General features: G+C 38.3%; 1 protein-coding gene across 4 annotated transcripts; it reads right to left on the bottom strand.

Moving 5' to 3' along the window:
* Positions 1–616: 616 nt before the first annotated feature.
* LOC139116169 (CMP-N-acetylneuraminate-poly-alpha-2,8-sialyltransferase-like) lies at positions 617–24,634 on the bottom strand. Of its 4 annotated transcripts, XM_070678717.1 has the most exons (8): positions 24,531–24,634; positions 13,892–13,936; positions 8,256–8,614; positions 7,093–7,234; positions 6,318–6,430; positions 5,427–5,516; positions 3,301–3,545; positions 617–2,589 (listed from the first exon to the last, which is right to left on the bottom strand). In XM_070678717.1, exons 2-8 carry the CDS (start codon positions 13,916–13,918, stop codon positions 2,348–2,350), a joined length of 1,218 nt encoding a protein of 405 aa, XP_070534818.1. In that variant the 5' UTR covers positions 13,919–13,936; positions 24,531–24,634; the 3' UTR covers positions 617–2,347. The 4 variants fall into 4 exon arrangements, with proteins under 4 accessions (XP_070534818.1, XP_070534820.1, XP_070534817.1 ...); XM_070678719.1 differs by lacking the exon at positions 13,892–13,936 and having other exon boundaries at positions 24,531–24,630; XM_070678716.1 differs by lacking the exon at positions 24,531–24,634 and having other exon boundaries at positions 13,892–14,026.
* Between the last annotated feature and the right edge of the window lie 1,100 nt (positions 24,635–25,734).

The raw sequence follows: 25,734 nt of genomic DNA, 5'->3' as shown, positions 1-25,734 counted from the left end.
AATGTTGTTTTACGAAGGAACAAACATGATTAGTGATGTTATAGCCACACAAAACTGCTAATTTTTGTTCAAACGTGTTGCCCTTCCGAGCTCGTTTGTTGACGTCTGGCATGCTCAGGGTGCTGGGGAGAACGCAGATATGGTGACGCCGCGATCACGCGAGATGTACAAGTTCACGTTTATTGCGGGATCAAAACAACATCGCGTCGTGGATTGCCAGACATCTGGCTACGAAACGTGCTCGGACAATGGACTACGACGTAAGTACCGGGCATAAGTAATGAATATTTATTTTGAAATTGCTGTAAATGGCTCGCGCAGGTGCAGATAGTAGAATGCCTACGTTGCAATCCGCATGTCAACAGAGTTTGTATTTCTGTCCGGACAAGAATTGAAATTTTCGGTGTAAAATCACATGTTATTTAGTTGTAGGGCACGTAATGTTTCCGAATAATATGCGATTCTCTGTTATTTGACAGGCTATTCAACATGAGCCAGTGATCATTTCAATCAAAACTAACGGAAAAATCGCCAGAAGATACAGCTAATGGAACTTTAAAGAGAGTTCTAATTTTAGTTAACATCACATTTCACACTTTCGAAGCCTCTATATTTTCTATGAACATGAACATTTATTGAAGTCAAAAGCAACCTCGATATTTGTATTAAAAAGTGCATCTTAAGTATACATAGATTTCAAACAAAATTTATGTCATCAATCAACAAGGAATAAATATACAGAACTTACAAAACTGGCACCTCTAAAACGAGGTTGAATGTTTATATCTGAGAGACCTGCAAGGGCAATACTTGTTGTTATTCTACAATCGCTGGTCCCATTCAGAAAATGTTGTAGTCTGTACTCGAGAAAACAATGAAGGACATTCTCCATAAAATTGATGCAAAATGTATCATCGATCAATAAGGAAAGACATATGAAAGTGTACAGTCGTCATTCGACCTCACTGTTCTTGCTGAATTTTCTTATTCAAAAACTGTGCTTGGCTCAAGGCTAAAGCACAGAGAAATCCCTGACATTCAATGTGTCGATTAGAATGATAAAAGTCAAGAAGAACAGTGAAAAAGCATACCTGCATTTCACTGAAAGAACATTTCTAAGAAGCCTAGGAAGACTCTATAAAGACACGTAATTTGTCATTGATATGTGCTTTACATCGCTGTAAATTTACATTTTATTGCTGTGAACTTTGAAAATGTTACGTGTCCATCAATTTTTACATAGTGACGGGGATTTAGGGTTATATTCAAGAATGCACTGAGTTTTTATTTTACGTCACTGTGATACACATGGAACAATCACCCCAATCATCATCAATGCTACTACTACTACATCTTATACGAAACATGTACACGCCTACGATTTTCCTTAAATTTAGCTCCTGTAGTTAGCTGCAGTTTACGACAAACCACTCATAACAGTTTGACCATTGTTAGGTTGGAGGGGTGCAACAAGCTTTGGGCAGCTTAAAATTATCATAAGAGTTTGTGACTGTGTCGAAGGTGACTGGAAATTAAACAAATTTTCGTGCAAATTTATGCTGCCGAACAAAAACTTTCGTTACAAGCAGAATAGAACATGATGTAATCCATTATCAATCCAGGAACTTTGCCAGTGTCATATAGGTAAAATTATACTTGACACAACCTTCTCTCACCTCCGTCTTTCTATGGAGAAAAATCCGATGGATGACGGAATAAATCACTTGAAACAGTGGCTCCTTCTCAACTATAAACTCAATGGAATTCACAACTTACGCCAGTTTGGTACTTCAGTCATAACGATTTATCTGAATTCACCCTTTACAACCGTAAATACACTGAAGGAAATTACTTTGTTTTTTTAACCACCGACATAAAATATACGCAATAAGCAAACGACCGACCCATTCCGAAAAATTGTAACCCGAATTGACCGCAGTGACTTATTTCAAAAGAATCATGAGATCTCGCTCATTAAAGAGAAAGAAGTGCATGATCACCAGCCCGCTCGCACGAGAAAAATTGCCCGCCGTTCCCCACCCTCTGATCAGAAAAACATTGTTCGCGTACCTGAGACGAAAGGGCTTGTACGCGCCTTTTTCATGAACACTTATGCTGGCTGTCCCTGCTACCATCCGTTATGCCCCTCGGACAAACGAAATCAAGAAGTGACTCAAAATAACTGCAGAACCGCAGAGGCTTTATATTTTCCCAAATTGGATTGAAACTGCGATTTTTTGTGCCCTGTAAAACGATCGACATGATTTTTTGTCATTAATTAGATGCACACTGCAAAGCAATTCATACATTGATGTGCTCTAATAACAAAATAAAGACAAGACACAGGTCATTTTACACAACTGCCAAGGTGTAGTTGCAGAATTCCCTGGTTATGAAGATCAATTAACAACTGAAACTCGGATGGCATATTGTGGTACTTCTGTTTCATTTTTGCAGCCGACTGCATAAGAGCATCATCAAAATAGTGATATTTGATTGAGTTCTCTTCCGAATCTTCATAAAACGGCCAAAATCCGTACAGATGAAGTTCTTCGCAAAAATTTACTATTCCAGAAAGTAACAGGATACCTTATAAAAGAAAAAAAAGGCACGTAAGAGGTTGCAACATTGTCCACAAAATGTGATTCTTATGTATCTTTGCACGTAAGTTTATAGTAAATAAAACATGATCGTACCAAGAGCCGAATCTGGGTCCATAGCGTCAGTATTTAGCACAGTAGTCCTAGACAACGATGTTTCGATCGGTAACCCGCTTTGATGGTATTTTCCTGAACCATCTAATAGTCTATATTTCGCAGCAACGATCAAATTGTTTTTAATCTCTTATTTCTTTCAAACTTATTCTGGTATGTAAATGTATAGTGTAAGACGTCACGTGTTTTACTACTACACCTAGTAGGCCCTACCGACTGAATTGTCGACTAGCATGAACCCCCACACTGACTTTACTAGGGAGCCTAGCATGGGTATATGGAGGTGGATGGCAATGTGATTTCCTATTAAACGTAGTACTGTTTTGAAACATTCACCACTCAACACGTGGGCACACAGGTGCCTGATTACTGTCACATTAATTCTGATATCTGGGTCATATTTGAAAAAAAAAACAAATACGAGAAATTCTTGGAAGAACTTCGCAGTGACAGCTATAGTTTCAACTATAGGACGACAATGTAAAGTATTGTGGTAAAATTTGACACTTGGTCCATATCGTGGTGACCTCGACGTGCTCTCGTGCGTTCCTTCAATACTGTGACTATGTTTAACATTTAGGCCTACCTGAAGACAAATGTCTCGCATTGACACCTCGTCGTTTCCAGAATCCATTCGAGGAAGAGATGTGACTTGGATGGCCAAACACAACACTCATATTCGTTAACTTGAGTGCATCTTGTCCACGGAAAGATAACTTGGTGCAGAATTTATGGGTAAAAGCAGGAAAATATACTATAGAATTTCCATATTCTGACGTCATAAACGCTTTGAATTTTTCCGCCGATTCCTTTTTCGTAAGACTTGAATACCTTGTAAACCAAATAGATAAAATACTCATTTATGTATCTTGGTTACACCTGACTATTATCGATGAAATAGGTTTACAATCGCAAACATATTTGATGCTTGGACTTATACATATGTTTTGGCGAGTAAGTGTAAAAACAAACTTCACAGGCGCGGAAAGAAAAACTGGAAAGTGACACAAATGCACCATGCACCGACATCAAGATAACTATTTCACGTAAAACATACGTCATCAGCAGGTGACTTGCCCATTCCGAGAAATTGTAACTAGAGGTGACCACTTGAACTTGTTTCAAAAGAATGAGGACGACTAACTTAGTATGCAAGTGATTTGCTTTGAGTTGCCCTCCTTCAATAAACATTACAAAACGAAATATAGAAAGTACTAAAATATTACACACAGCTATCCAAGCAATCATTCAAGAAAGAATATCATTTTTTCGTAACAAGACTATACAAGTAAAATGTAAATCTTTCGTTTCAATCAAAATCTCCGGATATGACAAAATCTTATATACATAGAAATATGAGACGTCATAACCTCGCTTTGATTCGATAAATTACTAGTTGAGGGCGCTATTTTCATTCCCTGTGCCCATTTGATTCATTGGATGCTTAAACGTCGGTTCGGCTAAGATATATACGGAAGTGAAATAATATGCAATAAATAAATTGACATGAATTTTCCTACTAAGAGCTGATAGTATTTCAAAATATTTCTCAAACAACGTAAACCTTGAGCCATATGCTACGCTAACTGCAATAATTGTAGCCTTCGGGCCGTGTACAGGCTTCTTCTGTCGCGTTGGCTGAGTAGCGCCTATGCCCAGTAAACGATACATGAAATTGTATAAATCGGTGTGCTTACTACAGACGAGTTTGTTCACGGTCACGACCTCAAACGTTTTTAATCAAAGACAAATACAAAAGATTTTAAATAATGATCGAAGATGTCAATGTGTACAGTAAGCCAATCTTCTTTGATAAATGGATGACGTGTATTCTTGATTACGTCACACAGAGACATTCGCAGGTACAACAAACCGACCACCCGCTTTTCAAAATCGAACCCAACATGCCATTTAAACGTATTGTGAACAAATTCAAGCCGTTTGAAAATAAAGGAATCAAATAAAAGATCTCCAAAACACACTGGCCCCCCTCCCCGCCAGCTATAAGGTGAGATTAAACAGCAGCTTCCCCTATAAAAGCCGGATTGTTTAAAGAAGGCCATCAACTTGGTAATGTACAGCTGGTAGGTAATTTGTTTCTTTGCTGGGGCACTCAACTGTACGGTTTCCGCGATGTTGTGGTATTGGGGTCATTTAGTTACCCAACGCATTCGTTTTACAGGTCATTTAATTCATTTAAACGTACCTTTTGACTTCGCAACCCTCCTCCAGCCACGGACAAATTTCTGGGTAGTCTCGAAACTCATTTATTACTTTATGGGAATACAAAGTGGGTATTGAGGAATATTGGAACACGTGGTGTGTCGTAGTGTCGTAGTCACTGTACTACCCGTATGACTTTCTCTGTGAACGTTGTGAAAGAAACTTTTATTTTTTAAAACGATCGTTTAATCCGTGGAGCTAGGAGCTGTGTCTGCTGTTCAAAAGTTGCGTCTACCAAATATGAGTTGTGTTCCCCAAAAATGAGAAATGTGTCTTTTGAAAGAAGAATTTTGCCTTTTGCAATTTAGGATATCGTAAATGAATAACGAAGTTTTTTTCAGTGAAGTAAGAATTTTATGACTCGTATGGGTAATCTGTAGCTCGAAGTACCAGATCCAGATACACGTTTCCCTATTCTCAGCACGTGGTTTGTGATTGTATTTTGTTAAGCCTAAAGGAGATATCTTGAGTAAGACTGCCAATACTTACCGACGTTGGAGAATACTTGGATTGCAAGTTGCAAAATGAGTCTTTGTACCGGCGTCATTGGAATAATTGCGCACCATGGCTTGGTTGAATCTGAAATTCAATGGTTGTTGCAGTATTTTAAACGTGTGGATTTTTGGTGTGATTTTAAGTTGAAGCCTGTTTGCTTCTTGTGAGTCTAAATATACAATAGCGACAATATAAACTTAAAAATACACAGTTATCAGAACAAATAAAATACTGCTGCTCAGGTCGCAGTTTAGCCCTAAGGTAGTATGCGCTCATAAGTGAAAAACTTAAACTTTTGCTCAAACTTTCCTCAAGGAAACTTTCATTTGTTCGTTCATCAAATGAGGAATAAAATTCGAGGGTCATCGTGCAAAAGTTGGTACTATTTACCGATATTTGAAATTCAAAATGGCCGCCTTTCCTTTGTTAACTCAGTGGGGAAAATACAGTTTTGATTTTCGAAACTAGGACAGCGAATTGTTTGCGTTCTCTGAGAGCTTCAAAATAACCCCCCCCCCCACCCAAGTAGTGGGCACGAAAAGTTTTGATGAAATTCGAGGGTCCGAATATCTGTCCCGGAGGCGCGTTCATTGAACCCGGCCCTAGAACAACTGCAGACCAAGAGCACTGTTATGGGTTGCTCTTTCAAAACTCGCACGCTAAAGTGTGAAAAAATTGGAGGATGAACGTGTTGGGAAACTGTATTATTGCTGTTAAATGAAAGTGTCTTAGGAATTGCATGACATTGCACGACAGAACTATGAATTATATCGGCTAGTGTTCAAGCCAACACTGCGGCAAGCGATACAAAGAGCAACTCAAAGAATGTGATTTTTGTTTATCCTTGTAACGAAAGTAAACTGCCGTATTACGTTAAGTTCTCACCTGACGACAAAATCTGCTGAATCTATTTCTTTTCCGCACTGACTTCCCAGTAATATTCCACTACTGCCGATAACGCTGCATCTTTTGTGGAACGCATTGTTCAATGGAGATTCCTAAACAAAAACGATTTTATTCCGTTTTAGTTATACTTAAAGTGTTTTATTCAATCGATTTCACGAGGCCCAGAAAAAACACTTGTTTTTTTCCGATTAGCTTTTATCTGTGTATGTGTCTGGTCGTCTGTCTGTTTGTTTGCTTGTCTACCTGTCCTTCCGGCTTTCTGTCTTTCTGTCTTTCTATCCATCCATCCATCCATCTCTGAATTATGTTCATGCTTGGAGACAACACATCAAAGACACGTTTTGTGTTTTGCTTTGATTTTTAATGGCAAGAGTGAAGGAATTCTCGGAATGCTATCTCAAGAAATATGGTTGACATATTCCATCGTATGCATCTTTGATGTCGCCTGTTTTGTGACGATTTTGTTGTTTATTAGTAATGTACAGGAGAGAGGTGCATTGGCCCCCTAGTCGCTTGGCTGTTCTCGGACGTATTCAAGAGATACTAGCAGGGCCATCTCGTTCACTCCAAGATTTAAGCGACAGTCTAGTGCCAGAGTATATTGCTTCAATTTCGCAATTATCTCACCATCAACATGACAATCTGACGACGTTTATTCTTTCACTTTACACTGTTACACTTACGCGGAAGTTTTCGACAATACGTTGTGATTGTCAGCAAATCAGTCAATGCCACAAGTAAGATACACACTTACCTTAGGAAAGCGATTGTACACGTCCAAGGTTACGTTGATCGTTCCCTTCTCCGCCGAGTATCTCATCACTTTGTTGAGTTCAACAGATTTCTGTGTTGTTAAAAACGAGGTTGTTGTATTGCAAGATTTCTCCACTTGTGATCTGTTAACCAAAATATACGACAGTGATGTGTAAATTATTTTCAAATGTACTTCCTTGCCTGTAGCGTGGTAGCTGTAGTTTTAATTATCCTATTGAAAAATAAAAGCAATACTTCTTTTGTATTATTAATTGATTAATAAAAAAATAACGGCACTTAATATGGAATGAACAAACGAGCAAATACAGGAAAACTATACACCTGGCAGCGTCAAGCGTTAGTATTATTTTTTGCGACACAATCTGTCCATAGCATGCTTCGACGGCCGGGTAGAGCTATTTTATCTTGTGTTTAAACTAGAGTAGATTTTGGAAAAATTTGGAAGAATTCAAAACAAAGTACAGTAAGAGTTATTATATTTTCATGATAATAAATAGCTGTATATTTGATGTTACCTCCATTATTAGATTTCTCCTTGAAGAAAGTTTCGTGTTCAATTGCAGTGTCAAAATGATGGTTAAGTGCTAAGATTTCAACAGTATCGATGCAACGCGTAATGTCTAATTGTTAGAAACAGAACTATTGACCGCGCTAAATTTTATTTTCCAGCCATAAGATTGCACAATAATTGCACACATTGCATTGCTGTTTCACCGCTATAACTTTGTAAGACTAAGAAAAAGTGCTGCTTTTATAATAGTATAATAGTGAACTTATCAACAGTTACCCTCTTCATAACTCTGGCCCCTAAATAGTCGGTGATAAAAAAGAATGGTAAAAGTTGCGACATATATGAATTGCATTTTAATAATTTCCGTCACTGATTTTGTGTAACCGCCGGTGTTTGCTTTAAAGACATAAATTTGTTCAAACTTTTTAATGAAACTTTCGACCATTCTCTTACCAAGCCAAGAATAAAACTCTGGGGTCACTTTCCAAATTTCGGTCCTTGACGAACAAATCACCAAACATTTACCGATTGTTGAAATGTAAAATGGCCGCCATTCTTGTGTTATGTCTATTGCAAAAAATTAAATTTTCGATAAACAAACAAACAAACAAACAAACAAAGAATCAACAAACCTGAATTCCCCAGCTGCTTTGGCGTTAAATGTCCAATTGGTTCGAATGCTTTTGATAACTTCCGTGATCAGAGTCCTATTGGCCACAGCTTCTGTTTCCAGAGATTTTTCTACCGCTTTCACACTGTCAGGAAGTGTGTCATTAGATTTCCGACTCGCTGGCGAATTGCCCTCAGATGCACTACTGGTGTGGGATGTTACTTTGAATTGCTGGTCACATGTACATGTGGATTTGTCCAAGGATAGTAATGATGATAATGATATCATGCTTATAAATGCAAGCGCTACGACACATGTTTTTCTATTCCAAAGTAAACATCTAATAGTTCTGCAGCTTTGATCTTTGAAAAAGCCACACATCTGAAAAAAAAGAAAATAATATACTTGTATAAATCTTGAAAGTTACGACGATGACGCGTACGGAAGAATTCAGGTGGTCCGGTTCTATATTCCCTAACTTGTGATTAAGAAATTGGCGACATTTTTAGGGAATTCGGGCGTTTTCTTTGTAGATTTTGAACCTCTTTAGTAGACTGAGGTTCCAAAATCGTTATTAAGCCGTGGTCTTTTATTGGCGATTATAATGGCGACTTTGCATTCATCCTATTAATTATTTGAGAGTCTCTCTCCGCGACAAGACCTTTTATTAATATTTTGCATGGCAAGAGACACCTTTGGCAAAGGAACGGGTCATGTATTGCTGAAGTATCGTTGGCGTCGTCAGGTAAAATACACGCACGACCAATCAACTGAGACAGGCCTATACATTGACATGCCTTTCTTCCAAACATTTTCATCCGTTGAAAAAGAATTGTTTGAATATTAATACATTGTAAAGGATGAGCGGTGAGCTTGTCTTGTCCTATTTGAAAAACAACATTACTTTGAAGAGAAAAAACGCTGCTGTTTTACCATTGTAACAAGACTGAAGAAGTTGCAATGAGTCCAGAAAAAATACGCGCTGCTGTGTGAAAGGCCGTAAAGAAAGAATGTTGTGATTGTGGTTCAAACTAACTTCAAATGCCTGTTACCCTTTAATGTTTCATGTACCAATATAATTTGGCAAGTATTCGTTGCTTACAGTTACGCAAAAGTCTTGTAGACTGCAACCTGTTTTAACAGAACTATAAGTATGTAAATTATTGTTTTCAAACAAGGTGAGTTTTATTTTCACGAAACTTTTTCGCATCAATCAATCAATCCATCAGTCAATTAATATGATATATACCGCGCAAAAATATCAAAGGGTTTTACTCTTCAGCGCTCATCAAGCCACTGTGTATCCATTGAAAAGATTTGATTCAGGTGTCCCTGAGGGTAGAATGAGTCTCGAGAACAGATATTCGGACTCTCAAACTTTAAGCAGCATTTTCTTTGGACTACATTTGTGGGTGCTCATTTTGAAGCTCATGGACTAAATCAAGTTTTTCACTGGCTTAGTTTTGTGAAAACTAAAAATTCAATTCCCCTATAGAGTTATCACAGGGTTTGCAGTATATTTGAATTTCAAGCGTCAGTAAATGTTAATTTAAATGTTTTTTAAGTACCAAATAAATTTGCACGGTGAATCCTTACTTTTATCCTAATTTCGGAAGGGTATTTTTGAAAGTACTGCTGGAAAAACGGAAAGATTTAGTAGGCATATAAGGCTGGAGTATACCATTTATAAATGCAAAAGTGAATAAGTTTGAAAGTCGACGGGGAAATTTTGTACAAGATCCTAAGGCTAACAGGTAGTCAATGTTGGTGCGCAAGACCTGAGGAGATCTACAGACTCTTCTTGTAAATGCCATTATTCTAGCTGCTGCATTCTGAGCTCATTGTGAAACGCATGGCCGAAATTTCCGATTTCATCCGTTTGGTAGAGTGTGGACTGGATGACTATTTGTTGGACCTTTCAGTACAATCTGACCTGTCTTAGTGGTCACCTTTACAGAGCGGTCAACCCTCTAAAGTGGTCATTTTGTGGTAGTCCCGTAACATTTTACACGCTAAAGGCCCTCTACGGAACGGCCATCTGTGTTATGTTGTCATGATGTATACTCCAGTTTGGTAAAAAAAACCCATGTGTATAATGGTCAGCATATGCGAATCTGAATGACCTCTGTCAAAAACATGCGGAAACTGAAAGCATCAGAATTGTCAAGAAATGAGTCTGATTTGACAAATTTTATATCTGCATCAAAATTCTTTCAGAAACTGAACAAATGTATTATGATGATTTTCAATAAATTTGATTTATGTTATGAAATTTAATTATTACGTTTATCTTTTCCTAAATTCACCACTCAGAACACTTTTGCTTCGGCCTTTGAGTGACCACTGTACATAGGTTTATTAACTTTGTACTTAAAAGCAGACTTGTGTGCGTGTTTCATTTACGACTGTATACATCAAATTTAAAATAACAAGCCGTATGAACAGAGATACCAAAGGGTTCATATCAATGACAAAGTAATTGGAGTCACAAGGCAGATATTGCAAATCTGGCTGAATATAAGATTTGAAAGCGTCAACATAGGAGAGGGTATATTTTTAGCCGCTGAAAGTAGGCTGAAAAAAGGTGCATCTCTGGTGTCAAGATCAGAATTGTCGATGTACGAGGATCTTGCATGCATTGACTGTTCTCAAGCAACCGAACAACTCTGCATCTGTAGCTGGACAAAATGACTCATGCTAGGTCGTTTATAGGGAGAAATTCTGACTTCCGAGGATTATATTTTTCGTTGTGTAAGGTGGTTCACTACGCAAAAGGCATCGTACTTACACGGTTCATATAAAATATATGTGTACTTAGTTACGTTAAAATGTATGTAGTTTTTAGACTTGGATCAGTGGGCTGTCGTCTGTACTTTTCAATATTAGACTTTCATCTAAAATAGCAGTTGGTGTTAGGGGTTGCAAAGAGAGACATATTTCCCCTAGGACCCTAGTCGTTTATTAATTGTGCTTGTTTCCACATATAACGCGTTTTTGTATTCTGGCAGCCTTTCCAAACGCTAGAGAGTCAATGTTGAGAGCCATATATTTCAGAGCTAGTGTTTGTGTTAGTCGTGGTTATTAAGGGAGCCAACATTGTTTAAAGCCGAGGGGGGAGTAAGAGGAATGAGAGGGTGGGCACTTGAAAACGATGAACAGGAAAGGGGTCATGCAAAAACTGATAAACAAAGAGATTATGCAATAATATTCACACGTGAAGTTGTCTGAAGTATAGGCAAATCACGCTATTTTAACGCTAAATTTTCAAATGTATCTGTATCAGGAGAGGGAGACCCCTTCTTGACCTCCTCACCTAAATATTTTCACTGCTTCACAGCTGCCTGGTCACCAAACATATATACCTGTATGTAATGATACAGTTACTACACACATTACAGTTGACTTCAAAATGTCCTTGTACTTTGTTGTAGTGATAAGGTTGTCTTTGTCGCATTTCACAGAGGATACTGGGCGAATTTAAGTTTATTTATAGAGATTAAAACATCAAATGACCAAACATATGTTTGTTGCACAGCTTGAAGACCTGTCCTGACAGGCAGCATTACATCCCAATATGCTAGGTCATACATCTACATTCTTGCCATGGTATGTGATTGCAGGTTCAGTCACGTTTACAATGCAACCTGACAGACAGAACAGGATACTTGAAGTAATTTGTGTTATTTTTTAGCATTTAGCACTGTATGAGGACACCTATGAACTTGAGAGAGAGAGAGAGAGAGAGAGAGAGAGAGAGAGAGAGAGAGAGAGGAGAGAGAGAGAGAGAGAGAGAGAGAGAGAGAGAGAGAGAGAGAGAGAGAGAGAGAGAGAGAGAGAGAGAGAGGGGGGGAGGGGGTGGGGTGGGGGAGAGAACATTGGTGCACGCGAGCAAGCGCGCGTGCGTGTGTGTGTTCTGCAGAGGAGGGGGTCTCGCACAAATTTCGAGTCCTCAAGGGGGTAGCTTATTAAAATTTCGCTGGTGAGGAAGGCGGCTAATGAAAATTTGAAAATGACTGAGGGTCTTCTTCCGACCCCAAGCTGTTAATAGTGACGCCCCCCTTAATGTGTCTGCTTGTGTTGTATTCTAACTATTGAAGCGGTTACCCGTCAAGGTCGCATGAAAATTGTGTATACAGGTCACTGCATTACTGGTACTCCTTCCATTTATTCATTGCCCAAATTAAAAGGTTCATTATTGGCGTTTGCATTTCAGAGAGCAGTCGTAAACTTCCCTTTTTCTACAAAACACCCATTTGTGAAGGAACCCTCAAATTATATTGTCTTTCTTACTTTCTAACTTCCACGAGGTAGAAGGGAACTCGCTAAGAAAAGAATTTATAATAAAGGATTTATAATAAGTCAGTCGTCGGAGAGTACTTCGTGTGTTTGACTTCAACTCTTGGGGTATTTTATTCTCTTTGAAGTGGAACGCCATTTTGAAAAGGTCAGCGTGAGACAATCTACGGGTGGTAAACCACCCGTGATGTGTCTTGTTTCACTACGTTTATTTCCATAGAAGAACACGGCACAACAGACTCTAAACGCCTAACTCAAAATTTCACTGATTTTAGCACAATATACTTTTCCAGCATCTCTCCATAGTAATTGACTGATTGACTCGTTAAAACCTTACCCTAGCTAGCTACCCTTAGGACAAAGGACTCAGTGCGAAAAGCCAATGGCGACATTATGGTGTGAACTTCCTCCGAACATGATAAATTGCTATAAATAGACATTTCACATCAAAATCTCAACTGTTATAATTGTTTATCGCGAATATATAGTTTCCAAGCCGTAACTCTTGCAGATCGTTAATGCGAATGCGAATCCGTTCTTTCCCTCCAGAAAATAAGCACGCGATAAGTTCTGACATTTTTAAATTATCCAAGGCCACTATTAATTGGCTGTCGATCTAACGCGAGTTACCTTTAGGTATAGGGCCCGATCACAATATACAACCGAGGGCGAGGGCTTGTACGTTTTGGGAAATAGGGTCACTGTTTTGCAAGTAATGTTTGGGGGTAGGGCCACTCCATTTTTTGCATGATTCGGGAGGAGGGCAAACAATATTTGAGCATGGGGGATCCAGTGATGATTGAGTGGTTGAACAGTCTGTGCTGTTTAACCTATATGGAAGGCTAATATTTACCTAGAGAACAAGATAATTCTTTGGAGACTGAAAGACAGATAGCTTTTTCAGTCTTTCCATATACATTCACGTTATATTGACATTAATCAATGGATATAAAACAAATTATTTGGTATGGGGAGGGCCATTTGTTTCTCGAGCAAGGAAAAGAGGAAGGCCAGTATTTCTTGTAAACGCAATCAGAGGAAGGCCAGTATATTTCACTCATCCAGTTTTTGAATCGTACCAACTCACCAAGTAAATTATGTCCAGGCCCTTCAACATTTAGGGACAAAGCTTATTTGAGTAGTCTATATGTTGTTTCTATTGAACCCTGCCAACATTCTCCTGTACCTCTATAGCAAATGGCCTATAGTAATAATTGGCCATTCACTCATCGTCTTACCTCGTGGTCGAATACGGTTATTGTCAATGCCACTATACTTCCGCAGTGAAGAACAACAAAACCACGGACAAGGACGAATTTTAATTCATTCATTTCTAACGATAGTTTCGTAACAACCACTTACTTTTTTACCAGAAGGTCCTGCCACCATTTTCTGACGAAATATCACCTGTCCAAATAATGTAAGAGAAATACAGTTTATTGTCCAATACAGTTGGCCTGTACTGCACAGGTGATTTTGAGTCAATGTGACCCCGCCTGTCAGCTAGGTAATAGTTTGAAAGAAATTTGTGTCACATGCATCGGTCGGATGTGTCACCATTGAGGGTTGTCAGGCGTGCGCCGTCAGACGGTACAGGACCAACTAGTGTTTTGTGAAGATACGGATGTATCAGCTGGAGCCATCCCAACCCAGTTCAAGACATAAAACGTGCTTTAAGTGTAAATATAGCATTTAAAAGAATTTTAGGCAAAGCAAATTTGACACGGAAAGTGAAAGTTGTTGGAAAACGTCCTCCTGCCATGATATATTAAAAAGCTTACTCTCCCACCACAAATATTTTCCGCTCTCCTTCTCTACAACCAAAACCCCCAAGTGACTCTCTCCCCATTACAAGAACTCCCCACTTCCCTCTCTCCATGACAAAAGTTCCGAATGTGCTCTCATTAACACAAGATTTGTCCTTCCGATTAAGTATGCTCTTTTTCAGATTAGACTTCTTCTTACTTTGGACAGAAAATTTTTGTTCAAAATACATTTTGACTGGCGAGTGTCGCCAACTGTTGAATTAAAAAATTATCCCCACTGACACACCCACAAACACTGACAGAAAAGAATCTTTTCCCTACCTACTGAGTCAAATAAAACAAATGCCCTCCACTCTGCCCACTAACAGAATAAAATATCTACCCTACCGCTACCGAACCACTGCCCCTGATGTATTTTCATAAGGTTCTCCAATCGGTGACGGTGAGTGATTAATGCAGATATAGTCGTTCACTCTCGGTAAATCTATACCTAAAAAACTCACCAAAAATTGGCCTTTTATTTGTTTACACGGGTTAAGTACCTTCTCAGTCGCCTATAAACGTCGATACCTGATAGACGAAAACAAGTGCAGCTGCAATCTGTGCTACTGCGAAATGCAACAACAAATCTGTTAACGAGTAAAGGTCAGACATCTCTAGCCAATCGACCTGCTTGGTCAAGTGAACTTCATTGTACGATTGAATGATTAATTTGCCCCATTTGAGCGGGGGACTGTTTTATTATTCGAGGCATTTAGGCCGAATAGCTCCCTTCTCAACACCTGGCTATCCCTACTTAGATATGTGAAGTGATCGTTTCACTTTGTCAAACTTTCGTGAGCCATTTATTATTTTATCAATTGAATAAATTTCTGTTGAATAAATCTGATAAAGTGCAGGCTTCCAAGTGTGATGTATGTTACCTTAGAAATGCACATTGGTTATTGAGATTGAATTTCCAGATATTAACCTGAGAACCGGATATTTATTTGTGGTTACTTAGATTGAATTTCTAAATATTGGATTGAGAGTCGGGTTTTGACAAAATAGATAGTTACGTACTTTGACCACATTTTTTATGATTGTTAATCAATGAATGCTCGATGTGGATCTTATTAATGGTTAGATTTGATAAATCAAACTTGTCTTTATCGACCAATGACAAGCTCGCATTCCCACCGTACTTGATCAAAAACCTTCAAAGTTTCACCAGTTACAGTGCACAATAGAAAATTCAGATAGGGAAAATTAAATGAAAAATGTACAACCCTCAAACCCCTGTCTCTACTCTGTGAACGTAGATTACTCGTTGTAAAAGCGGGGCTTTGCAACGTAGATGTAAGAGCCGTTGCCGTGATTGAACAATTTGAAGGTTAACATTTATGCACAGGAAATCCTGATGACGGATAGTGATACATTGACCTTTATTTCCCAGATGGTTCTTACAAATTGATGTATTACTCATGTGTGTATATATCCATACATCCATACATCCATACATATATATATATATATATATATATATATATATATATATATATATATATATATATATATATGTGTGTGTGTGTGTGTGTGTGTGTGTGTGTGTGTGTGTGTGTGTGTGTGTGTGTGTTACCTTCAGAATATAGGAAACATGTCATAGGAGATTTACAGGTACTGTTGTGTCAGCTTTCAAAACCCAGAACCCACAGCATGCACGATACCGTATATCAAAAACAGTAATTAAACAAACACTCAAACATGGGCGCTGTCACATCCGCTTTCAAAACTTAGCTCTCTATGAAAAGTACGCCACACTGAAATTGATAAATTTTGTCGTCATTAACGAATTATGCTGATGAAGTCATCGAAACTGTTGTTGTAGTTCACCTGAGGACAACATACGGAATTTTTTTTCAGTGTCACCAACGACATGGGATTTCACACACCGACGATGACCAAAATTTTCCTTCCATTAAGTTTTAATTTCGAAACACGTATTGTTAGCAGAAAGAGTACGTTTAATATGATTAATAATTTACACTAATACGAGCGAGATTCGAAGTTGAAATGTTATTTGGTACTTTCAAGAGTTTGTGTAAACTTTTCTGACTTGTTGCTACAAGTTGTTAGTCAATGAAATTAACGGTGAGTGAGTAGACAGATTGTTATCGCTAAAGGGATAATGATACAGATACAAAGGAGAATGAAATCGTTCTGGTGGTGAATTGTTTATCTTATTCGTCTAAATTGATGCATAAGGTAGCGTAATAATTTACGACCGGGGTCGGACTCGAAAGCCTCGGGTATTTAGAAATGTCCAACGACTCCTCCCTCCCCTTGCTTGAGCGAAATATTTGTGTGACCCCTCACCTCTCTGCCATAAATAAAGCACATTCACTGTATAATAGCATATGGTAATGATATAAGGCTGCATTCACAAATAACCAGGGGGGGGGGGCTGGAGGAATCGCGATTGAAATCTTATTTGTTTCAGATCCCCCTAAATACCCTAAAATATTTTCAAATGCCCCCCTTTATATGATCAAAATTTTTCAAGTCCCCCCAACTATCTCAAGCCCGCATATTTGTAAAGGATGTGCATGTGTCACAGTCTTAAATTTCTCACATCGAACGTATATTTTCTACCTAGTACCGAGTGACACAAACAGGGTTTTATGATATTGATTTATGCTGTAATATCTCCCATGTCAGCATTTTACACGTCAGCATCTTTAATTTAAGAAAGTGACGTGATTGTACACATGTACGACGCGTGATGTTTCAAGGTGACAATCCAGGTGGCAATAAAAGTGCCGACAATGACTGTAAGTTTGCAGAGTCAACATATCATGAAGAGTCAGCATTTTGTGTATCACGAGATGGTGTGTCAATAGAATACATTGTGTATTACCGTTTGAGTAAAGGTAGATTACGTAAGAGAGTAAGCTTAAAATTGTGATAAATGAGAAATGACATTCATTGAGGGAGAGACGATGAGAGACGATGAGGAGACGATGATGAGAGAGTTTAAGTTGTAACTCGGGCTGAGTTCCCGTGCAGTAAATAAAGCCATGAATCTCAATTCTACCAGCGTGTTCGTCTTCAATTACACAAAGTATTACGGTCCCGTGGTACCTCCGATATCTGGTAAGGACTGGACAACGTACGACTACTGTTCGCAACAGACAGCTTGAGGCTATTCCCCAGAAAGACACAGAGTGAAGTAGGAATAGAGTTGCGACACTGGTGTGAGAATCCGGAGTAGCTGAAGCAGCACGGCTGTAGGATTCTGAGATCTGGTGGTAGAACTGGTGGTAGAGTAAACGAGCGACGTGTACGAGAGATGGCAGACCCGGCTGAAGGACCACTGAACCAGCAGCACGAGCGACTGTATGGTGATACAAGTATGTAGCGGAGCATCGAAGATGCACTTCAGCGGATGGAGGTGAACCATGACCGAGAGAGACGAGGGCAGGTTGCAGACATGGACGTCCGAGGTAGGCAATGTGACATTATTAATATTGGTGCTAACGTCATGCCTCGAAGATACACCGGACGAGAGAGTGGATGTCTACAGAAATGGCTGAAGAAGTTTGCAATGTGTTTTAGTCCAGAACAAGTACGACCAGCCAACGTCAGCGATGCTTGTGGTTCACTTTCCAGTCGGCTTTGTAATACACGGACTGATTACGTGACGAATGAACTGACAATGATACGAAGCAGAATTTCGGAATACATCCACCCATAAAGTGCGACAATAACGTAGAAGATGCATTACTTTTCAGTTTTGTTGACTGTATTTTCTTGTACTTTTTAAACCATCCTTTTATAAGGTTAATACTCTGGATTTGTATGCAAACGAGGTATCTTTCTTTCTTTGAAGTGTTGTTTTGTTTTGTTGATGAAGTGTTGAAGTTGTATTTTGTTGTTGATGAGGTACGCGTACAGGAGTTTTGGGTGTTTTGTTGTTTATCTCCCCTCAGTTGGCTAAAAATGCCAGTGCTAGTGATCCGTAAGTGATACAATGGTCCTTAGATTTGACCGAATGGCCTGAGGAATTGAGTTTTTGGAGATGTGGCGATATTGAGGTTTATCGCGTGTATTTTTGGAGTTTTGAAGTTTTAATGATGTTCTGTGTTGATGTTTCGTTTTTGTTGTTTTTATTTTTGGAGATAAAAAGAGCCTCGTATTTTGGCACGGAAGTTGCTATATTTGCTGCAGTCTAGTGATGCCTATCGATCGTTGTTATGGTTACCCTACGCCTTTGACCGCGATATCCAAGATGTCAATGACCTTGTTCAAACTTACAATGCTATGTGGCCCGACTCAATATTGACGTTCGACATGACTTGATCCCAACAACAGACTGACTCTCCCAACGATTTCGTACCGATAAGAGTATGGAAGTATCGACAATCTTTTTATGAGTTTTGAAAATAGACTTTTAGTGCAAATGTTATAATTACTAAATTTCAGAACATTCGTTTTTCTTTATGAAATGCATTGTAATAAGGTATTGCAATGGTCACATGGTTGATTCATTTACGTTTGACATAAATGCGAGTATGAGATGGGGGCCCCAGTGTGATTGAGTGTATGCATGGCGTGACCTTGCTGTCTTGTACGTTAAATCGTCTGGATCTGGTACATTTTTGAGCTTCCTTTAATCACTTCCTTTTATGACTCGACTATATGTAATGTTTATGATTTTTTCTTTGTTTTTGATGGTACATTTATTGTCCAGCGAGGACGCTGGTTTTGAAAAGTGTGGGAGAGTGTCACAGTCTTAAATTTCTCACATCGAACGTATATTTTCTACCTAGTACCGAGTGACACAAACAGGGTTTTATGATATTGATTTATGCTGTAATATCTCCCATGTCAGCATTTTACACGTCAGCATCTTTAATTTAAGAAAGTGACGTGATTGTACACATGTACGACGCGTGATGTTTCAAGGTGACAATCCAGGTGGCAATAAAAGTGCCGACAATGACTGTAAGTTTGCAGAGTCAACATATCATGAAGAGTCAGCATTTTGTTGTATCACGAGATGGTGTGTCAATAGAATACAATGTGTATTACCGTTTGAGTAAAGGTAGATTACGTAAGAGAGTAAGCTTAAAATTGTGATAAATGAGAAATGACATTCATTGAGGGAGAGACGATGAGAGACGATGAGGAGACGATGATGAGAGAGTTTAGGTTGTAACTCGGGCTGAGTTCCCGTGCAGTAAATAAAGCTATGAATCTCAATTCTACTAGCGTGTTCGTCTTCAATTACACAAGTATTACGGTCCCGTGGTACCTCCGATATCTGGTAAGGACTGGACAACGTACGACTTCTGTTCGCAACAGACAGCTTGAGGCTATTCCCCAGAAAGACCCAGAGTGAAGTAGGAGAAGAGTTGCGACACATGCAGAAAATATCACGTATTGCGGCGTTCCGCTCACAGGTGTTCAACACAACCTGTTATTAGCACTTTGTAAAGTCATATTCCTAAGACAAGTCATTTAAAAGGCATCAGTGAACTTTTTGGATTTATCAGTCTAAGCCAACTTGAGTTAATTCAGCTCTGGCCGGGTCAATTGCTCCTGCCGAAAAGCACACAAAATGACGATCATGAGAGAGTAGGCAAATTGTGATTTCTGGCTAATTGCCATATTGTAAAAAACTGAGTACAGTGACCTACCAAAAATTTGTTTCAAAAGTACAAGACATATATGAATTAGATGCTACTCAAAATTGACAATATTGGAAGGGTAAAATATCAATGTTTATATCTTTGAAATTTTGGGTGTAATAATGGCAAATTTGGTTAAAAATAAATAATTCCATTTATTCACGTATTTTTTCATTAAGTCTTTACTGTTCAAAGTTTTGCTTTTGTATTATTTTATGACAAGAATGGGAAAATTTAGAAAATCAAGCACGGTGACCCAATTTTTTTTCTTTAATATTTGATTATTCTCCTATGCCAGAATTCAAAAATTTGGGATAACTTTTCAAGTCTCGTGGTCTTCCATATGTTGCTTCCATATGTATTAATTTAGATAATTTTGACAACATTTTTGTTTAGTTTATACAACTGAGTTCTTGTTCTACTCCCTACAGCATGTTGAATTGTCCAGTATTCAGCTTGCTATCACAGTCTGTGTATGTGTAGCATGCATTTGTATCACTGACAACTGACTGTCAGTCTGGACTCTAATTGAATCATCACCTAATACATATTAATATATACAGCCTGTGCGTGCAAGTTCCTTTGTGTTCAAGTGTTGTGCAGGTGTACATTCTCTCCCGCATATCAGGCGTTTGGCTTTTGTGCAGGTGTTACGCTGAACATGTAAATTACCCCCTCCCTTTATACAGCCGAGTTTGAATTTAGGCAGTTCAGACCACCTCGGTAAATTGAGTGTGTAGACTCTCGTAACACTGTGTTCGGTGTCAAGATTTCAGTCCTTTGCCGTTTGCACACGTACAACTGGCTATCGTCCCCGAAAGTGTCACAATCTGAGGTAAGTAAGAGCGCTTTTCCTGTATAACTTTTCTTTCCTTCAAGTGTGCAGGTCGACTGACATTATTCCTTGTGCGATGACGTGGCATTTATATGTACGTATACAGAATGGCCGTCGGCAGACTACAGTATCGTAGACCCAATTTAGTTTCCAACACAAGTCTTAAAGTTACTTGAAGTGAATTCTTTGTAATTTCTTAGTTTCAATTTAACTGCCATGTAATTTCATTTAAGCACAAATTTATTTGCCATGTAATTTTCTTTTCTTTACTATTCAGAACCGTATTTCGTACTCCGTATGACAAATGCCGTATGCCGTGCGCCGTATGCCGTGTTTTGAACTTCGTATTCTGTATTCTGTATACACTCTTTATTGAGTCTGCATGTGTGTATATGCATTTCAAAGGAATTAAAAGGAGTCAAACGTGATACGAGTTTCCTGAGTGTGTTCATCGGGGCCCATAGCGACGTAGAATTTTCAGATTCTACACAGCCTTTGTCAACAAACTGAATATTGTGAGTTTGAGCATGCTATAGGGAGACAGCAAGAAACTGTAGTTGATACATTACATAAAATTTTTGCAAAAATCATCAACATTTGCAGCTTCTGCCCTGCTATTTATAGGCTTGTTTGGGTTTTTTACAACAAATCACACGTTTAGATTTTTTCGAGATAAAAGTCATAAAATGCAACAAAATGGTTTCTAAATTTTGTTAAACTTTTACAAACATTACAACAATTGGATGACATAAAAATGGTATTCATTTTTCATTGAATTACCTATAAAAATTTGAATCGAAAAATATAAAACATAAAAGTGAACCAAAAAAGTTCAAGTTCCTCCCTTACAGGTAGAGCAAATTTTCAAGTCCCCCCTCTACTACCCCAAAAATTTTCGAATCCCCCCTGAATTCTTCCAGCCCCCCCCCCCCCTAACCGTTTTTTGTGAACGCAGCCTAATAGCAATAAACTACACCACCCAGCAACGGTATACCACTCGGTTTTGACCAATTCACTCCATATATGCCCTCGCTATCGCTCGTGCATTTATGTGGTGAACTGGTTAAGATCTCATGGTATACCGTCGATGAGTGTGGTTTGCTGGTGTTGGTCTATTTAATTGGGGCGATGTTACAGCGGCCTTGGCGAAAAGCTAATATTTATACATATTTTATTATATGTTGATGAAATTTTGAGGCAGTCAAGTCAACACAAACCATTGAAATGTTGAATTATGTATAACCTCTCTCGGTAAGCTGACACTTTTTAAATGATATACTAAACACCACCAATTATTCGTTCGGATATCTTTTCGATATTTTGATAGATAAAATCAGCTAAGTTAAATCCAAATGAAAATACTAAAGAACAATAAGTTATACAGTTTTTACTGGCATATCATTCATTGGATTTGTATAATTTACATCTTAGTTTAAACGTCTTATACTTCGAAATAATGCCAAAATGAATGTTTTTATAGACAGTAAGGCTAAAGTAGTTACATCCATTTTTTTTTGTTTTCGTAACTTTTCGGAAGCTTTCAAGAAAATGATTGTATTTGAATTGGACTGCACCTCCCAGCTTTTCTGCCAACTAATCTTTATAGACCAATTTTGTAAAATTTACTTAAAACTCCTGCATGCTTGTAGTTTATCGCGATGTAGAGTAAATAATGAAAGTAAAAAAGAAGTTTCTTCATTTCTTCTTGGTGCATGGACACACCTGTTACATAGAACGATCAAATAAATATAGAACTTGCGTGCGTGTGAGAAATTTGCTGTGTGTATTTAACCTTGAATGCCCTTCTGACTCATTCTATTCTTCCCAGACCTTTTGCAATCCAGGATATATCAGAATAATAACCCGGATGTTACAGTAAGGCTTAAGAAGTTTTCATGTGTCATATTAGTCTATGGGCCAACCCTTTTAAAAGCTTTAGAAGTTGATTTTTTGTACCCAGTTGTTTGTGGATATTGATATGATGTGAAATGAGTTTACAACATACGTGTATGGAAATCACAATCCTCAATTGCAAGATCTGGCATGGTATTTACATTTTTGACCAAAAAGGTCGTTTTTTAAATAATTTTTGGTAAAAATGAAGAACTGTATGTTGTTACCCTGTTAATTCTAGAGTTTACCTAAATAATTATAAGAAAAATGAAAACAACTGTTATTTCATCGAAAAAACACCAAAACATTATTTTTTACCATAAAACATACATTTTCATTTTTTGGGAAAAAGTGAGGCGATGTGTTTGTTGGTTTACCTTCTGTTCAAAACGATGAAGCTTCTTCTTTTTTATCTCTAATTTTCTGACATGAAATCCACATTTATTTATTGGAAATATAAAAGTAATGAAGGCAACTTCACACATCGTTCTACCTTTGTTAGTGATTTACGGTATAGTGTGTCGATCAATTAGGTTTCATGATAACGGGAAACATGGCGAGACACCGATGAATCTATAGTGCTTTGGCTCTGGTCATGTGATCTTGGTCCCCGGTCAAACCGGTTTTATGTTCCAGTGATTCGTCTTAACGGTGTTTCGGAACCGACCCTGAGGTTTTTTCATCAGTCCTTTTGATGTTTTCTATACCCTTCGTTTATTTGTGTGATAGTTATCTTCGTCCTCGAAGACGAGAAGCCAGATTCGTTATTTTTAATCACTGTTGACTGACTCTATAGTGAGCGATCCGGTGCGTGATGTCACAATTAAAATGACCCGGCATCAAGCGGAGTTCTGGTCGCTTTGATTTTTGGTTTTTGGGTCATGTATTGAGCATGGTTAGTGCTCGTTGTGTTAACAGTAAATGCTGTATTAATCTGTCAACGATTACTTTGTTTTAGGCACTTAGATCGATTACTCGAATTTTGGTTTTGTGTTAATTATTCTGTATTGTAATACATTTCCGGTCAATACTAGCTTCTGCTTTCCGATGTTTGAAAAGCATGTTGTGGAAGGCTGTTTTGAGATATACCACGTTTTATTTCTCTGTTTTTAGCCTGTTCCTGGTTTCGTGGTTCTGTTAACAATAGTTGCTGTAAACGGCTTTTCAAATTAGTTTGGTTAGAGAAGAGTGACGGTTTATGTAATTCGAATCGGATGGATATTTGCTTTGCAATCTTGTTAGTTTGGTTGTTTGTAGTTTGTATGAGGTGACAGATTGATTGACTGACCTTTTACCCCTATTTGCACCTACTTCGTTTTTGGAGACTTTCTGGTGGAATTCTGCGCTCCACTCCAGCAAACTAGATTGAAAACAATTTTTTCTATATCTTTTTGGCAAGGATTTGTCTTTTCCAACGTTTATAAAATCCAGCCTCGATTAAGTTGCATTTTTGAAATGGTAGATCTGGTCAGCCCACAGACTTGCATTCTGATTAAAGTCGCGTGTAGAAAGCTCCTTTGCTTTTATGCCTTCATGTTTGCTTTTCACTGATCACACCTGTTTTCTTTTACACGGAAATGACCAGCAAAAGACGAATTATAAAGGTCAAACAATGACGAGGCACATGAGCAAATCCGTAAAACCTGATAATAATCATTCTTAGGGACGTCTGAATCAATGTGGCAGATTAGAAAATTGTTGTTAACTTCTTATTTGCTTTGTAGCTGTCGTTAGGTACATACACATAATAACCACGAGGTAATGCTCACAGACACGAAAATTGACTGTTTGTAGTCTTGCCATAAAGTTAATTCAGCCGATAAAATAAAATACGATACCTTTAGTTTTCAACACCGATCACCAGGAAAATGTATCTTCATCGAAGTACTCCTTGCCGTCAAACCAAATGTCAGGATATTGACGAATCGATATGTGGACGAGTGAATCGGTGACGGAACGATGACTTAAAACAGACAGCATCAGTAACGCCCACTATTTGTTGCTATGGTTTCGCAGGCATGTCATCATCATATATTATCCAGAATGTAACACCAATATTTCGCAATCTGTTCGACGTCAGGTAATACTACAGTGTACTAAATCGGATGAGAAGTCTGAGTTACAAACTCATAGCTGAGGTCGGACGTTTGGAATGTTCCAAAGGCTGCGTCGATGTACATCTCTGGAGAAGGGATGATTTTTTGAAGGGCAGTGTAAAAAGTATTATAATGGACGAATGTTGAACAAGATCCACACAAAACTAAAGTTTCAAAATACTGCAGTTGTGATTTTGTACACATACAATAAAGGTCCGATTCTTTCACACACCCATAAAGGTCAGCACAAAGTACATGAAACTGCTCAACAGTGCTGCATCCTCTTTGTTGTGTCAAGATGAAGAAGGCATAAATATTTACGATAAGCATTTTACAACCTTCTTACCGAAACCTGTGGTGCACTTCAATCACAGTAAACTATAGATTAAAGTGGCCTTTTATGCATAATGTTTCAGGAAATTAAGGCTAGCAGTCTACAAACAATAATGTAGTGTTCCCGGTAGAGAAATGAAACCACACTTGAGGTGTGTGTTAAGATGACAGACTGATAAGTACCTGTTGGTTCTGACAGACCATGTGCAACCCCCTTTCTTGTCATCCAAACTGTACGCCTGCATGAGTCAAGTCTCTGACAAGTACCTCCAACGATGAAGAAGTATGCAAATATTGAGCATAGTGACTGACCATGGAGTATTAGCAGAGCAAAAGTATATTTTGCACCAAAATACAGAAAGCATTCTCTGGTGTGTATAGGGTAAAGAAATAGATTAGACGTTATACATTTGTACCCAAAACTGGTCGTGGGGGTGGGCGAGAGGGCGCAGCTTCAAAACCGTTATGAATTGGAATGAGGTACTTAAGACTTTTTGGGTTTGATAGGGTTACTTAAAATCAAATATTTATCAATTCTCCTCCCTACGCCAGCAGTGTTTGTGAACACAGCCTGTTCATGTGTAAATGTGAATTGTCATTCATATCCAATATA

Source organism: Ptychodera flava, chromosome 17 (genome assembly GCF_041260155.1).
Source record: "Ptychodera flava strain L36383 chromosome 17, AS_Pfla_20210202, whole genome shotgun sequence".
NCBI classification, from domain to species: Eukaryota; Metazoa; Hemichordata; class Enteropneusta; family Ptychoderidae; genus Ptychodera; species Ptychodera flava.
Note: the sequence above shows the minus strand (reverse complement) of the source record. Positions and strands in the feature narration are given on the sequence as shown.

Bases quoted from the DNA above. Each gene is read 5' to 3' on its own strand.
- LOC139116169 (XM_070678717.1), bottom strand. From the start codon at position 13,918: ATGGTGGCAGGACCTTCTGGTAAAAAA. The intron at 6,431-7,092 runs GTAAGTGTGTAT...GTTTTTGTTTAG, and splicing joins TGTACAATCGCTTTCCTAAG to GAATCTCCATTGAACAATGC. The intron at 5,517-6,317 runs GTGAGAACTTAA...ATTGAATTTCAG, and splicing joins TCAGCAGATTTTGTCGTCAG to ATTCAACCAAGCCATGGTGC.